We start from the raw sequence: 17,428 nt of genomic DNA, 5'->3' as shown, positions 1-17,428 counted from the left end.
AAATTAATTTCATCTGTTTCCTCTACCTTTTTCTTTTTTTTTTTTAACATCTTTATTGGAGTATAATTGCTTTACAATGGTGTGTTAGTTTCTGCTGTATAACAAAGGGAATCAGCTGTATGTATACATATATCCCTGTATCCCCTCCCTCTTGCATCTCCCTCCCACCGTCCCTATCCCACCCCTTTAGGTGGTCACAAAGCACCGAGCTGATCTCCGTGTACTATGTGGGTGCTTCCCACTACCTATCTGTTTTACATTTCTTAGTGTATATATGTCCATGCCAACCTCTCACTTCCTCACAGCTTACCCTTCCCCCTCCCCGTGTCCTCAAGTCCATTCTCTATGTCTGTTTCTTTATTCTTGTCCTGCCCCTAAGTTCTTAGAACCATTTTTTTTTCTTTGTTAGATTCCATATATATGTGTTAGCATACAGTATTTATTTTTCTCTTTCTGACTTACTCCACTCTGTATGACAGACTCTAGGTCCACCCACCTCACTGCAATTAACTCAATTCATTTCTTTTTATGGCTGAGTAATATTCCATTGTATATATGTGCCACATCTTCTTATCCATTCATCTGTCGATGGACACTTAGGTTGCTTCCATGTTCTGACTATTGTAAATAGTGCTGCAGTGAACATTGTGGTACATGAGTCTTTTTGAATTATGGTTTTCTGAAGGTATATGCCCACTAGTGGGATTGCTGGGTCGTATAGTAGTTCTATTTTTAGTTTTTTAAGGACCCTCCATACTGTTCTCCATAGCGGCTGTATCAATTTACATTCCCACCAACAGTGCAAGAGGGTTCCCTTTTCTCCACACCTTTTCCAGAATTTATTGTTTGTAGACTTTTGGATGATGGCCGTTCTGACTGGTGTGAGGTGATACCTCATTGTAGTTTTGATTTGCATTTCTCTACTGATCAGTGATGTTGAGCATCCTTTTATGTGTTTGTTGGCAATCTGTATATCTTCTTTGGAGAAATGTCTATTTAGGTCTTCTGCCCATTTTTGGAGTGGGTCGTTTGTTTTTTTGATATTGAGCTGCATGAGCTGCTTGTATATTTTGGAGATTAATCCTTTGTCAGTTGCTTCATTTGCAAATATTTTCTCCCATTCTGAGGGTTGTTTCTTCGTCTTGTTTATGTTTTCCTTTGCTGTGCAAAAGCTTTTAAGTTTCATTAGGTCCCATTTGTTTATTTTTGTTTTCATTTCCATTTCTCTAGGAGTGGGTCAAAAAGGATCTTGCTGTGATTTATGTCAGAGAGTGTTCTTCCTATGTTTTCCTCTAGACTTTGATAGTGTCTGGCCTTACATTTAGGTCTTTAATTCATTTTGAGTTTATTTTTGTGTATGGTGTTAGGGAGTGTTCTAATTTCATTCTTTTACATGTAGCTGTCCAGTTTTCCCAGCACCACTTATTGAAGAGGCTGCCTTTTCTCCATTGTATATTCTCACCTGCTTTATCAAAGATAAGGTGACCATATGTGCATGGGTTTATCTCTGGACTTTCTATCCTGTTCCATTGATCTATATTTCTGTTTTTGTGGCAATACCATACTGTCTGGCTTACTGTAGCTTTGTAGTATAGTCTGAAGTCTGGGAGCCTGATTCCTCCAGCTCCATTTTTCTTTCTCAAGATTGCTTTGGCTATTCAGGGTGTTCTGCGTTTCCATGCAAATTGTGAAATTTTTTGTTCTAGTTCTTGAAAAATGCCATTGGTAGTTTGATAGGGATTGCATTGAATCTGTAGACTGCTTTGGGTAGTATAGTCATTTTCAAAATGTTGATTCCTCCAATCCAAGAACACAGTATATTTCTCCATCTGTTTGTAGCATCTTTAATTTCTTTCATCAGTGTCTTATAGTTTTCTGCATACAGGTCTTTCGTCTTCCTTAGGTAGGTTTATTCCTAGGTATTTTATTCTTTTTGTTGCAATAGTAAATGGGAGTGTTTCCTTAATTTCTCTTTCAGATTTTTCATGATTAGTGTATAGGAATGCAAGAGATTTCTGTGCACTAATTTTGTATCCTGCTACTTTACCAGATTCATTGATTAGCTCTAGTAGTTTTCTAGTAGCATCTTTAGGATTCTCTATGTATAGTATCATGTCATCTGCAAACAGTGACAGCTTTACTTCTTCTTTTCCGATTTGGATTCCTTTTATTTGTTTTTCTTCTCTGATTGCTGTGGCTAACACTTCCAAAACTATGTTGAATAATAGTGGTGAGAGTGGGCAACCTTGTCTTGTTCCTGATCTTAGTGGAAATGGTTTCAGTTTTTCACCATTGAGGACGATGTTGGCTGTGGGTATATGACCTTTATTATGTTGAGGAAAGTTCCCTCTATGCCTACTTTCTGGAGGGTTTTTATCATAAATGGGTGTTGAATTTTGTCGAAAGCTTTCTCTGCCTCGATTGAGATGATCATATGGTTTTTCTCCTTCAATTTGTTAATATGGTGTATCACATTGATTGATTTGCGTATATTGAAGAATCCTTGCATTCCTGGGATAAACCCCACTTGATCATGGTGTATGATCCTTTTAATGTGCTGTTGAATTCTGTTTGCTAGTATTTTGTTGAGGATTTTTGCATCTATGTTCATCAGTGCTATTGGCCTGTAGTTTTCTTTCTTTGTGACATCTTTGTCTGGTTTTGGTATCAGGGTGATGGTGGCCTCGTAGAATGAGTTTGGGAGTGTTCCTCCCTCTGCTATATTTTGGAAGAGTTTGAGAAGGATAGGTGTTAGCTCTTCTCTAAATGTTTGATAGAATTTGCCTGTGAAGCCATCTGGTCCTGGGCTTTTGTTTGTTGGAAGATTTTAAATCACAGTTTCAATTTCAGTGCTTGTGATTGGTCTGTTCATATTTTCTATTTCTTCCTGGTTCAGTCTCGGAAGGTTGTGCATTTCTAAGAGTTTACTTTCTTCCAGATTGTCCATTTTATTGGCATATAGTTGCTTGTAGTAATCTCTCATTATCCTTTGTATTTCTGCAGTGTCAGTTGTTACTTCTCCTTTTTCATTTCTAATCCTATTGATTTGAGTCTTCTCCCTTTTATTTCTTGATGAGTATAGCTAATGGTTTATCAATTTTGTTTATCTTCTCAAAGAACCAGCTTTTAGTTTTGTTGATCTTTGTTATTGTTTCCTTCATTTCTTTTTCATTGATTTCTGATCTGATCTTTATGATTTCTTTCATTCTGCTAACTTTGGGTTTTTTTTTGGTCTTTCTAATTGCTTTAGGTGTAATGTTAGGTTGTTTATTTGAGATGTTTCTTGTTTCTTGAGGTAGGATTGTACTGCTATAAACTTCCCTCTTAGAACTGCTCTTGCTGCATCCCATAGGTTTTGGGTCGTCATGTTTTCATTGTCATTTGTCTAGGTATTTTTTGATTTCCTCTTTGATTTCTTCAGTGATCTCTTGGGTATTAAGTAGTGTATTGTTTAGTCTCCATGTGTTTGTATTTTTTACAGATTTTTTCCTGTAATTGATATCTAGTCACATAGCGTTGTGGTCGGAAAAGATACTTGATACGATTTCAATTTTCTTAAATTTACCAAGGCTTGATTTGTGACCCAAGATATGATCTATCCTGGAGAATGTTCCATGAGCACTTGAGAGGAAAGTGTTTTCTGTTTTTTTTGGATGGAGTGTCCTATAAATATCAATTAAGTCATTAAGTCCATCTTGTTTAATGTATCATTTAAAGCTTGTGTTTCCTTATTTATTTTCATTTTGGATGATCTGTCCATTGGTGAAAGTGGGGTGTTAAAGTCCCCTACTATGATTGTGTTACTGTCGATTTCCCCTTTTATGGCTGTTAGTATTTGCCTTATGTATTGAGGTGCTCCTTTGTTGGGTTCATAAATATTTACAATTGTTTTATCTTCTTGGATTGATCCCTTGATCATTATGTCGTGTCCTTCTTTGTCTCTTGTAATAGTCTTTGTTTTAAGTCTATTTTGTCTGATACGAGAATTGCTACTCCACCTTTCTTTTGATTTCCATTTGCATGGAGTATCTTTTTTCCATCCCCTCACTTTCAGTCTGTATGTGTCCCTAGGTGTAAAGTGGGTCTCTTGTAGACAGCATATATACAGGTCTTGTTTTTATATCCATTCAGCCAGTCTTTGTCTTTTGCTTGGAGCATTTAATCCCTTTATATTTAAGGTAATTATTGATATATATGTTCCTATTACCATTTTCTTAATTGTTTTGGGTTTTTTATTGTAGGTCTTTCCTTCTCTTGTGTTTCCTGCCTAGAGAAGTTCCTTTAGCATTTGTTGTAAAGGTGGTTTTGTCGTGCTGAATTCCCTTAGCTTTTGTTCGTCTGTAAAGGTTTTAATTTCTCCATCAAATCTGCATGAGATCCTTGCTGGGTAGAGTAATCTTGGTTTTAGGTTTTTCCCCTTCATCAGTTTAAATATGTCCTGCCACTCCCTTCTGGCTTGCAGAGTTTCTGCTGAAAGATCAGCTGTTAACCTTATGGGGATTCCCTTGTATGTTATTTGTTGTTTTTCCCTTGCTTCTTTTAATATTTTTTCTTTGTATTTAATTTTTGATAGTTTGATTAATATGTGTCTTGGCGTGTTTCTCCTTGGATTTATCCTGTGTGGGACTCTGTGCTGCCTGGACTTGATTAACTATTTCCTTTCCTGTATTAGGGAAGTTTTCAACTATAATCTCTTCAAATATTTTCTCAGTCTCTTTCTTTTTCTCTTCTTCTTCTGGGACCCCTATAATTCGAATGTTGGTGCGTTTAATGTTGTCCCAGAGGTCTCTGAGACTGTTCTCAATTCTTTTCATTCTTTTTTCTTTATTCTGCTCTGTAGTAGTTATTTCCACTATTTTATCTTCCAGGTCACTTACCAATTCATCTGCCTCAGTTATTCTGCTATTGCTTCCTTCTAGAGAATTTTTATTTTCATTTATTGTGTTGTTCTCCATTGTTTGTTTGCTTTTTAGTTCTTCTAGTTCCCTGTTAAACGTTTCTTGTATTTTCTCCATTCTATTTCCAAGATTTTGGATCATGTTTACTATCATTAGTCTGAATTATTTTTCAGGTAGACTGCCTATTTCTCTTTATCTGTTAGGTCTGGTGGGTTTTACCTTGCTCCTTCATCTGCTGTGTGTTTCTGTTTTCTCATTTTGCTTAACTTACTGTGTTTGGGGTCTCCTTTTCACAGGCTGCAGGTTCGTAGTTCCTGTTGTTTTTGGTGTCTGCCCCAGTGGCTAAGGTTGGTTCAGTGGGTTGTGTAGGCTTCGTGGTGGAGGGGACTAGTGCCTGTGTTTTGGTGGATGAGGCTGGATCTTTTCTTTCTGGTCGGCATGTCCACCTCTGGTGGTGTGTTTTGGAGTGTCTGTGGCCTTATTATTATTTTAGGCAGCCTCTCTGCTAATGGGTGGGGTTGTGTTCCTCTCTTGTTAGTTGTTTGGCATAGGTTGTCCAGCACTGTACCTTGGTGGTCGTTGAGTGGAGCTGTGTCTTGGCATTGAGATGGGTATCTCTGGGAGATTTTTGCCATTTGATACTACGTGGAGCTGGGAGGTCTCTTGTGGACCAGTGTCCTGAAGTTGGCTCTCCCACCTCAGAGGCACAGCCCTGACGCCTGGCTGGAGCACCAAGAGCCTTTTATCCACACAGCTCAGAATAAAAGGGAGGAAAGAAAGAAAGAAAGAAGAAAATAAAATAAAATAAAAGTTATTAAAATAAAAAATAAATAATTATTTAAAAAATTGTTTTTAAGTAATAAAAATCAAAAAAAAAAGAAGGAAAGAAAGAAGAGAGTGACCAAACCAAAAAACAAATCCACCAATGATAACAAGCACTACAAACTATACTTAAAAAAAAAAACAAAAAAAAACAACGGACAGACAGAACCCTAGGACAAATGGTAAAGGCAAAGCTATACAGACAAAATCACACACAGAAGGATACACATACACAGTCACAAAAAGAGAAAAAGGGAAAAAAAATATATATTGTTGCTCCCAAAGTCCACGTCCTCAATTTGGGATGATTCGTTGTCTGTTCAGGTATTCCACAGATGCAGGGTACATCAGGTTGATTGTGGAGATTTAATCCGCTGCTCCTGAGGCTGCTGGGAGAGATTTCCCTTTCTCTTCTTTGTTCGCACAGCTCCCGGGGTTCAGCTTTGGAGTTGGCCCCGCCTCTGCATGTAGGTCGCCTGAGGGCGTCTGTTCTTCACTCAGACAGAATGGGGTTAAAGGAGCAGCTGATTCGGGGGCTTTGGCTCACTCAGGCCAGGGGGAGGGAGGGGTATGGAATGCGGGGCGAGCCTGCGGTGGCAGAGGCCGGCATGACGTTGCACCAGTGTGAGGCGCGCCGTGCATTCTCCCGGGGAAGTTGTCCCTGGATCACGGGACCCTGGCAGTGGTGGGCTGCACAGGCTCCCTGCAGGGGAGGTGTCGATAGTGACCTGTGCTTGCACACAGTCTGCAGCAGCAGCCTTAGCGTCTCATACCCGTCTCTGGGGTCCGCGCTGATAGCCGCAGCTCGTGCCTGTCCCTGGAGCTCCTTTAAGCTGTCCTCCTAATCCCCTCCTCGCGCACCAGGAAACAGAGGGGCAAGAAAAAGTGTCTTGCCTCTTCGGCAGCTCCAGACTTTTTCCCGGACTCCCTCCTGGCTAGCTGTGGCGCACTAGCCCCCTTCAGGCTGTGTTCACGCAGCCAGCCCCAGTCCTCTCCCTGGGATACGACCGAAGCCTGAGCCTCAGCTCCCAGCCTCCGCCCGCCCCGGCGGGTGAGCAGACAAGCCTCTCCGGCTGCTGAGTGCTGGTCGGCCGGATCCTCTGTGCGGGAATCTCTCCTCTTTGCCCTCTGAACCCCTGTAGCTGCGCTCTCCTCCGTGGCTCCAAAGCTTTCCCCCTCCGCCACCTGCAATCTCTGCCCGCGAAGGGGCTTCCTAGTGTGTGGAAACCTTTCCTCCTTCACAGCTCCCTCCCACTGGTGCAGGTCCCGTCCCTATTCTTTTGTCTCTGTTTTTTCTTTTTCTTTTGCCCTACCCAGGTACGTGGGGAGTTTCTTGCCTTTTGGGAAATCTGAGGTCTTCTGCAAGTGTTCAGTAGGTGTTCTGTAGGAGCTGTTCCACATGTAGATGTATTTGTGATGTATTTGTGGGGAGGAAGGTGATCTCCGCGTCTTACTCTTCTGCCATCTTGAAGCTCCTCCTCTGGCAGGCAGATTCTTAACCACTGTGCCACCAGGGAAGTCCGTAGTTATTAATTCTTTTTTTTTTTTAATTAATTAATTTATTTTGGCTGTGTTGGGTCTTCGTTTCTGTGCAAGGGCTTTCTCTATTTGCGGCAAGTGGGGGCCACTCTTCATCACGGTGCGTGGGCCTCTCACTGTCGCGGCCTCTCTTGTTGCGGAGCACAGGCTCCAGACGCGCAGGTTCAGTAGTTGTGGCTCACGGGCCCAGTTGCTCCGCGGCATGTGGGATCTTCCCAGACCAGGGCTCGAACCCGTGTCCCCTGCATTGGCAGGCAGATTCTCAACCACTGCGCCACCAGGGAAGCCCCTATTAATTCTTAATTTTAGTTCATTTTGGTCAGAGAGCATGGTATGTGCTAAGTTATTCTTGGTTCTTTTTCTATTTAGTTTGTGTCCTTACTAGTTCAGTTTTTAAACTTTTTTTGTTTTTAATATTTATTTATTTACTTTTTTATTTGGCTGTGCTGGGTCTGAGTTGCAGCATTCAGGATCTTTGTTTCTGCGTGTGGGATCTTCCTTGCTGCATGTGGGCTCTTTTTAGTTGTGGCATGCGGGCTTTTTTAGTTGCACCACGTAGGGTGCGGCGTGCAGGATCTAGTTCCCTGACCAGGGATTGAACCCGGGCTCCCTGCTTTGGGAGTGCAGAGTCTTAACCCACTGGACCACCAGGGACGTCCCCACTAGTTCAGTTTTTATAAATACCTTACTTTTATGTGAGAAGAAGATTTATACTCTCTTGAATTTAGAGTGTTACAGGTAAAGTGCTCCTTTTGTTGTTCATATCTTGTGTATACTTAACTACTTACTTCTGTTAAATATGAGACAGATGTGTTAAAAGCTACCACACTATAAACGGGTTTGCTTTTCCTTAGAAATCTGTCAGCTTTTGCTTTTTATAACTTTTCATGCAAAATTGAAATTAAAGCTTCCTGGTAAATAGAGCCTTTTGTCAAAATACATTGACCTCTTTAATTGTAGTAATTCTTGCCTTAATGTTTACTTTTTGTCTCTTGCGTGATTACTGTTGGTTAGTGATTATTTTTGGTTAGTATTTGGGTTAAAAATACTTCTCTTAGTAAATACTTTGTAGCTTGACTTTTGTGTGTGTTTTTAAATCCAGTATGATTACAGCTCTCTCTTAACTGTGGTATTTAATCCATTAACTTTTTTGTAATTACTTGTATATTTATATTTATTTCTGTCACCTCATTCACTTTTTTGGGGTGCTTTTGTTTACTCATGTCTGTTAGATTGATAAGCTTTTCTATATTCTTTTTCCCTTCTAATGATTAGAAGTTATGCATTGTTGTTATTCTCTTATTGGTAACTCAAAAAACTTCAGGAGCATACTAATATTGAAGTCTAGAGTTCATCACTGTTTCTACTGTCCTCTTAAATAAAATAAGATCTTAAAATTCTCCAGCATTTGTTTCATCTTTCACATTATTGCCCATTATTTTACTTCCTCCTTGTTAGTAACCTTTTGCATTAGTACTTTTGTTAACAGTCAGTGCTCATTGAGATTTACCCACACATTTTCCAGTTTCTTAGCTCATCTTTGCTTTTTGCTTCTCACTCTCCCATGTGACTTTATTTCTATTCATTCAGAAATCTATCTTTTGTAATTCTTTGAGTGAGGGTTTTTAAGTGTTAAACTCTAAGTATGTTAGAAAATGCCTTTTCTTTATTTTCATGTTCATCTTATTGAACAGTAGTTTAGCTGAATTAGAATTTTAGGATGACTATTATTTTCCCTTAGTTCTTTCAATATAAAATTACATTGTCTTCTTGCCTCTATCGGGCTGATGAGAAGTCTGTTGTTAGTTTTGATATTTCTATGTAGGTAACTTTTCTTGGTTTTAATATTTCCATTTTGTTTGTGGAGTTAGGATGTGACCATGTGTGGATTAGTGTTCATCCTGCTTGGGAATCACTATGCTTTTTCAGTCTGAAGATTTATTTACATATTTCACCAATTTTAGATAGTACTCAGACCTTATTTCTTTGAATATTGCTTACATTTTATCTTTGTTCTTGGAACTTCTCAGGCAGTCTGTTTCCATCTTATTATTTTTCTGTGTTACATTCTGAGTAATAGCATCAGTCTGTCTTCCAACTTACTATTTCTCTGTTTCCTCCTTTTGTCCTCTCTTCTCTTCCTCCCTTTTCTCAATTTCTTCTCCCTTCTCATATACCCTCCTCTTTTCTTAGAACTTGATAATATATTGTTTATAATTTTCCAGCCTATTTGTGTGGTTTTACCCCCTTTCTTCTCTCTTGCACCTTCTTTCTGTTTTCCTCCTACTTTTCTGCTTCCCCCCTTATTTGTGCTTGAGTCCATATTGCTTATATTTTAATACTACATTTTTGTGTTTCTTTTCCCTTATACATTCTCCCTTCTCCTCATCCTTACTTCCTTACCATCTCCTTTCCTCCATATTTCCCCTTCAACCCCTCCCTGCCTTTCTCTATACCACATTCTCACCATCCTCCTCTCCCTCATGGCACCTCTTCCTCCATCCCACTTCCTCCTTTCCTACTTACTCTCTTTTCTTCACTTCTACTCCTTCTCCTCTTCCTTTTTTTTTTTTTTTTTGAGCTTGTATTATTTATTTTTATCCAGCATTTCTGTGTCTCTGCAATTAGAGGGGTTTTTGTGTTACTCACTGTATTGTTGGATCAGTCCTCATTATTATGATTATTTTAAGGCCATAATTTGCATTGTTCAGTACTTTATTATTAGGAGCAGATTACTTGTGATACACTTCACAGATTAGTGTATTATAATGCCATCATTTGAGGAAAAGTTCTAAATGGTGGCTTTTTTTTTTTTCTATAGATGAGGAAGAAGAATGATGGTATTACAAAATTTGTTGAATTTTTTGGTCTTCTAGCGTGGGTTATGTGATAACTTTTCTACGGAAGTATTTAGTACAGGTATCTGAAATTTAAGGTCAGGTAAACTGGCCTTCTGAATTTTGTAATTTTTAATTATAGATTTGTTATAGAGCTTAGATATCTTCAAAAGATGTAGTAGGAAGTAAATATATTAATTAGGTTCTTGAAGCTTATTCATAAAAAGATCCTAGGGACATCTGAAATTTTATTTGTGAAAATTAAATGAAGTCCAGAACTATTTTGCTACTTAAAGTTAGTATTCCCAAAGGTCTTCAAAGCATTCCTAAGCCTGAATCAGTTTTTTAAAAATCTCAGAAACTTCAATCTTAATTTGTGGTTGAAATGTTTATTTGATTTCTTTAAGGAAATACTAATTCACAAACATTGCAAATCAAACAGAAGTATTTCTAAAAATGGGGGAAGTTTTTGAATGCTTAAACTTTTTTTAAGTGCCAGCCATCAGTTTAGCACTATGCAAAGCACTTCCTCAGATTAAAATTTTGAAAAAATTTGAAAGATAAAAGAAGCTAAGGCATGCTTTCTGCTCCCAAAGAGCATCCAGTATCTGTAAGAGAATGATACAGTTGGCACTCCATTTTGGAAGGGTGGGTCCACATCCTCAGATTCAACCTACTTTGGATCAAAAATATTCAGGAAAAAAAATTCTGGAGAATTCCAGAAAGGAAAACTTGAATTTGTTGCACCCAGGCAACTATTTACATAGCATTTACATTGTGTCCGGTATTATAAGTAATCTAGAGGTGATGTAAAGTGTGTGGGAGGATGTGCATAGGTTATATGCAAATACTATGTCATTGTATATAAGGGACTTGAGCATCCTCGGATTTTGGCATCTGATGGGTTCCTGGAACCATCACCTGCTGATACCGAGGGACAATTGTACTAACTAATGTGACATAATTAGGAGCCATGCTGACTAAAAGTAATGGAGGCACTCACAAAAAGAGAAAACATAATGGGTTATGGGGCATTTTTTGGGGAAAGGTATTGGGTAGAAGTTTTTCCATAATCTCTTTCTTTGTGGATTTCCTTCCTTTTATATTTTCCTTTCTTCTGTGTTACTGTTTTTTAGAGAGACTTCTTTTTAAATAAGTGAAACCTTCTTATTCTCTTATATCCACCTTTTTTGTGTTTCTTCCCGTTTTCCCCCACTATGTAAATTTTGTGAATTGGTGAACAAAAATATTTTATAAGAGTTTTTATTTGCTAACTAGTTCATTACAAATAGATACAGAGTAAAAAACAAATTGACCTAATTTTGATGCAGTATTTTTTATTAGCAAGTATGTAGTTTCCAGGCTTTGTGTAACATGCTGTATGGGAAGGAAATTGAGAGAGACTATCTTGGCTCCTAAATTTATGTTGCAAAATCTTGAGTTGATTCATGTTTGCTTTTGTTTTGTTTTGATTTTTTTGTTTTGCTTTGTTATTGTTCTCATTTTCTTCTTTCTCCTGGGACATTAGTTTTGTTTGAAACATTAATTTCAGGAAATTTAGTGGTAATTATAGCAGTCTATTTCATTCTCATTTCATAGTTCTTTGTTACTTCAAACTACTCAGTGGGGAAAACAGAATACTTTTCCTGTTTATCTCAGTGTATGTGTTTTATTTTGGTAGTCTCTAAAATATGTTTAACTAGTATTCAATGACAATTATTCTTATCTTCTTACAGGCAGATAACGATAAACTACTAGTGTTCTTTTCTTATTTTTCTTATAGATGTATCAATATTACACTGGAAACTGAATAACATAGAGGTTAAGAGCATGGGCACTAAATCCAGGCTGTGTGGAATTTAAATCCATGACTCTGTTTGTTACTAACTGAATTACTTACTTAAACTCTCTATACCTGTTTTCTCATCTTTAGAGTTAGGGATAATAGTAGTACTTATTTCATAGTGTTGTTCTGAGGACTTTAGGAATTAATTTCTATAAAGGACTTAGAAGAGTGTCTGGCATATAGAAAACATTGTTTGTGTTAGCCATTACTATTATTTTTTTCCCTAGTTCTGTGAAAATGTACACAGATAGTGTTACAGGTAGGAATGGAATCTGGGTGTTCTAATTCCAGTCAAGATGAAGCAGTGCTATTTTGCCTGTCAGTAGGTTATGCAGTCTAAATAAAAATAAAATTAAGATAAAAAATTTCCAAGCTACCAAATGAATACAGTAACATTAAAATAATTTATTTGATTAATAATAAAACACATTTGAGTACATATGTGCTCAGCCCTGTGCTTAGGTTTTGGAAATACTAAGGTAGACACACTTTCTATCCTAAAGAAACTATAGACTAGTCCTGGAAAAAAGACAAGGAAACACTTGAGACATAATTATTTCCATGAGAGAGAAATGTAGAGAACACAAGGGAATAGAGAGGAGAGGGCATCCATTCCTTCCTTGGGGAGGGCAAAACAAAAGGGAAACAGTCTTGGAAAATTCCATAGATGAGATGTCATTAAAGATTTATGAATATTCATAGGGTAAGATAATACACCAGAGTTTAAAGTGCTGTCTGTGTGTTGTTACTATTTAACTTTATTCTGAAATCTTCCATTCAGCCTTAGAGCATTCCAAGAAATTAATTGATGTTTACCTTTAACTTGAGTTTATCAGCAGTTAGTAGTTTATTCTTCATTTTACTCCCAGGTTCAAAAAAATCTTTGTTTTTCCAGTTGCCTTTTTCAAATTTGTTTATTATAAAAGAGACATGTGCTTTTTGTAAAGGAATTTGAATAGTAGGAAGTATATAAAGTAAAAGTTCTTAATTCCTCCCCTTTTCCCCAACTTTCTCACCCCCCGAAAATAAACCAAACAATAAAATGCATAAGTACATATACACCTATGATGTAGATATCTTGCTTTAAATAATAAATCCCATTTCCTTAGTTTGCACTTATGATATTTTTTGACATATCAAGGATAGTTTTTCTATTTTATTTTTATCAAAATGCTCAAAGCTAGCCAAAATGAATTATTTTTCTGCATCCTATCCTACTTTCCTCACTTCATGTCTTTGTTTATGCTGAGAATGTCTTTCTCATTCAAACCTACCACTTTATGTCCAAAGTCCTTCCTGTTCTTAGAGGTCTTTTCAGATAATACATTCTCTGTCAGGCGTTTCTTCTTTCCCCACCTTCACCCCTCATTGAGTTTTGAAAGTAATTTTGTGTTAGTACCCAACACTTTCTGCTCTGCATACAGTTAAATGTTCAGTTTCTCTGCCTTGGACTATACTGTCAGTTCTTATAGAAGAGTATTACCTGAGTTTTGTAATACTTAAGTGCCTATTTGCAAAGCCTATTGTTAGATATTTAAAGTAAATGTATTTTAGACATGTATTATTACTCTTAGAAATACTGATTTTTAACTGTCTTGGGGAAAAGTTAGGAGAGCATAGCTGTGAATTGAAAATAGAACTTCTTTTTTAATGATTTTGGATAAAACTTTCTGAGGCATTGTTTTCTTTTAGTAAACAAAGATTATGATAACCTGATTTGACCAGTTTTTAAAATTAAAACTAAAATCTTTAAAAGCTAAAGTTGTGAGAACAAGGATATAAATGTATAAACACATCTCTTAAATATTTTAATAGAATTTTAAGAGCAGTTCTTTGACATTTTTGAAGGAAACATGCCACAATAAATATTTGCTGAACGTGATATAAATAGTAATCACTAAAAACTGTTTTCATTTATTTTTCAGAGAATGCAGAGTCCATCGATCTAAAACAGTTTTTTGACCAACATTTTTCACATATATATTATGTGTTTTTTGAGAATTTTGTTACTATTGAAGCTAGTCTTAAACAGAAAGGTAAGATGTTAAAATCAGTCTTGGCTTATGTTGATGTTTCAAATAATTGTCATAAACATTCACTTAAAAATATACTCTTGGACATTGGAATTTTAGTATTATTTCACTTCTTTTTGTTAGACAGCTTGTAGACACCCCTCTCACACTATGGGTTAGTAGTAATATCCTTATTATTTTGAAAAGGCTTAGATTTCCTTTTTCTCTGGTCAGGTTTACTTGTTTTCTCACCTTTGCTCTGCCCTAGGGGCATATGTCAGGTTTGAGCAGTCATTTTCATAAATTCATTTTTAGAGTTCATTTAGAGTTCTCCACAATATATTATGATTTGTTTTTAGACATAAATATGTAGAATCTGAATTTAACAGTCTAAAAAGAGTAGAGAGAGATGCTATGATATTGTCTATACATTGAACAGAATACACTTTAAACATTTTATTAAAGAGTCACTGAGAAAAAAAACTTCAGTGCTTGAAATATTTTAAGCTTTTTAAGTGGTTGTTGACATTGAGGACAAAATGATAATGTTTAAAATATTTTTCTATAAAAATGTTTTAGGTCACAAGTCTCAAAGGGAGGAATTGGATGCTATACTTTTTATTTTTGAGGTAAGTACCTGCCAATGTAACTTTTTTTCCAAAATTAATTTTTGGAACATACAAGGAATATATTGAATATTAACAAACACTGTGAATCTACCATGCTTTTCAAAAACTGAATTGCACTTTTTAACCTAAAAATATACCTGACTTAATTCTTAATTATTTTCTGAGGTACACATATTATTTTTAGGTACAGATAAAATTATGTTTTTATGCATTTGATACCACAGTTGGTACAATATTCACTGTGTTTGCAAACAAGAAAATTTTAATTTGTGGGAGATTTACACAAATGGTGAATTAAAAAAAAAAAGAAAAACCAAAACATTCTTACTTGAGAGGGTAAATTCATGGAACTGTTACATACCTAAGGAGTTTATAGTTTCTGCTTTAATTGCTTTTCATTGAAAACTTGTATAAAATAGTTTTAAATATTTTATAAATTGTTGTTCTACTACATTTACTTTGGATTGGGGTGGGACAAATTTTTATTGCTAAATAAACAGAAGGAAACAACAACATTTGATACTCTGCTAAAATTTGTTTCATTTTTGGCACAATGATAAAAATGAGGGACACACATGCTTTTCAAATAACCCCATGCTCTTCATTCTGTCTTTCAAATCAAATAGTGATAGGAGTATTCTGATCTTTATTGAGAATTTTAGAGAACTGGAGAAAGTCAGGATTAGACCTTGTGTCTTGAAAAGCATAGTAAAGAATTTAGAAATCAGTTTCTAAAGATTGAACTATTCTATCTACTGCTAATTAAAGGTAATTCACTATTTTGTATGTTGACTATCAGTATGGTTTAGAAGAATTGAAGAATTTGATCCCTCTCTTAGTTGCTGAGTTAGTCACAGCTGAAAAAAAGAAAGTTTTTTTTTTTTTTTTAAGAGTTCCAGACAGAAGTAACTGGTGTTGGTACCTGTTCTGCAGTTAATTTTCATTAGTCATTAACCCTGAGGAATTTGCTTATATTTACCTCCCCAAGTGTTTGCATGAACTGTTTACAAGGGAAATATTAAAACATGAATATTTTGAGAAAGAGTAAGAGTATGTACAGAGAAAGCAAGATGATAATTCCTGGAAAGTGTTCCTTCGGACATTCATGCTTGCCCTATATTCAGGAAACTGAGATGATTGACTAGTTAATAGAAGCTCTTTCAGAATATTCCTTCTGTTAAAAAATACTTATTTTCCTGTATGTAATATATACTGATCATCTGTTACTCTTTGAACAGAAATGTTTGTAATCAGTTACTAAATTTCATTAGGAAAAGAGATGTTAGATATAGGGTTTTCATCTTTTGGAAAAAATATTTAACCTGTGTGCTGATGTTTTTCTACTTATAATGGGGACAATAATGTCTGACCTCCACCTTTAGATACTAATGATGATTTTTAAAAAAAAATTATAAATAAAATGATTTCCTTTTTCTGGAATAAAAAGCATCATTATGTAATGTCAGTATGACATAGGATTTATATTCTGCTTTCTTCTGTGTAGTTAAGAGTATACATGATTTCTTTCATCTTTATATGACTGAATAAAAAAGATGAATATATTTAAATTTACATTTTATATGGGATTAAATCTAAACTATAATTTAATAGTGATAATTTAGGAGTACTTTCGAGTGGTTCACAAACTTGTCTTTTTAATTTTCTGTAATTTTATCTCTTTCCACACCACCATAAATATAATTATACAGTTGTTGGCTAAGTATGAGAGAAATAGGAGGGCAGAGGTGAAGAAGTTTATGTATCTCATGTGGGAATAGCATCTATCTGTGAAGAACTTTATAATTTCTTCATCATCCTCTTATATGAGAGGGACTAAAGAAGATTATATCAAAAGGAAGATAGAGAAGTATAAAAACATGCATACTGTTCTTTGAACAGAATAGTATAAAAGCACAAGTTTTGGAAATAGGCATATGGAAGTTGGAATCTCCGTTTTTCCTCTTTCTAACCTAAGCACATTACTTAACCCATTTCTTTATTTGTCAAATGAGATCAATGAACACTCCTTTTAGGATGGTTGTGAGGATTAATGAGATATCATTACATAAAGTGTCTAGTGTTTGGTCCTTATGAACATTCAATTAATGGTGATTCTAAATAATTATAATAGAGCAGCAATAATAACAAACGCACACAAATGTCATTCAGCAAGCAGATGAGTGTTGAGAACGTAGTTCAGCAGCATAATAAGGCAGCTGTTGAACTAGAATAATCCACACAGGTGCAAAATATAAAGGAAAATATAGACAAAATTTTGAAAGTATTATATGTAAAAAGTGTTTATTCCCAACTTGTGAAAGTCTATATATGTTAGCTTAACTATAGGGCTCCTGAATCTTAAAATTTTGTTCTCATACCTGTAGCCATCATAACATATAAGTATCTTTGGGTTCACATGAATTAATTTAGTACAAGTATTTGATAGGATTTTTGTGGAAGCAAAATATTTTCCCTGTAAGATTTATCAAAGTAAGAGAAAGAACTGCTTGGAGACCGGGCTTCCCTGGTGGTGCAGTGGTTAAGAATCTGCCTGCCAATGTGGGGGACACGGGTTCAAGCCCTGGTCTGGGAAGATCCCACATGCCGCGGAGCAACTAAGCCCATGTGCCACAACTTCTGAGCCTGCGCTCTAGAGCCTGCGAGCCACAACTACTGAGCCCGTGTGCCACAACTACTGAAGCCTGTGCACCTAGAGCCTGTGCTCCGCGACAAGAGAAGCCACCACAATGAGAAGCCCGCGCACCGCAACAAAGAGTAGACCCCACTCGCCACAACTAGAGAAAGCCTGCGTGCAGCAACGAAGACCCAATGCAGTCAAAACTAA

At 36.3% G+C, this 17,428-nt stretch overlaps 1 protein-coding gene across 7 annotated transcripts in view; it reads left to right on the top strand.

Annotated features, from left to right (window-relative positions):
- Positions 1-17,428, top strand: part of RALGAPA1 (Ral GTPase activating protein catalytic subunit alpha 1) — a 218,035-nt gene that overhangs the window by 30,312 nt on the left and 170,295 nt on the right. For 6 of the 7 annotated variants that reach the window (XM_061180792.1, XM_061180786.1, XM_061180793.1 and 3 more), the window contains exons 2-3: positions 13,868-13,978; positions 14,534-14,583. In XM_061180792.1, the coding sequence (XP_061036775.1) occupies positions 13,868-13,978; positions 14,534-14,583 (161 nt within the window). Of the gene's footprint in view, positions 1-13,867; positions 13,979-14,533; positions 14,584-17,428 lie in introns of those variants that run through there. The other variant, XM_061180789.1, reaches the window with a different exon arrangement.

The sequence above is a fragment of the Eubalaena glacialis genome, chromosome 2 (genome assembly GCF_028564815.1).
Source record: "Eubalaena glacialis isolate mEubGla1 chromosome 2, mEubGla1.1.hap2.+ XY, whole genome shotgun sequence".
Lineage (NCBI taxonomy): Eukaryota > Metazoa > Chordata > Mammalia > Artiodactyla > Balaenidae > Eubalaena > Eubalaena glacialis.
The sequence above is the reverse complement of the archived record's forward strand: the minus strand, read 5'-3'. Positions and strand labels throughout refer to the sequence as shown.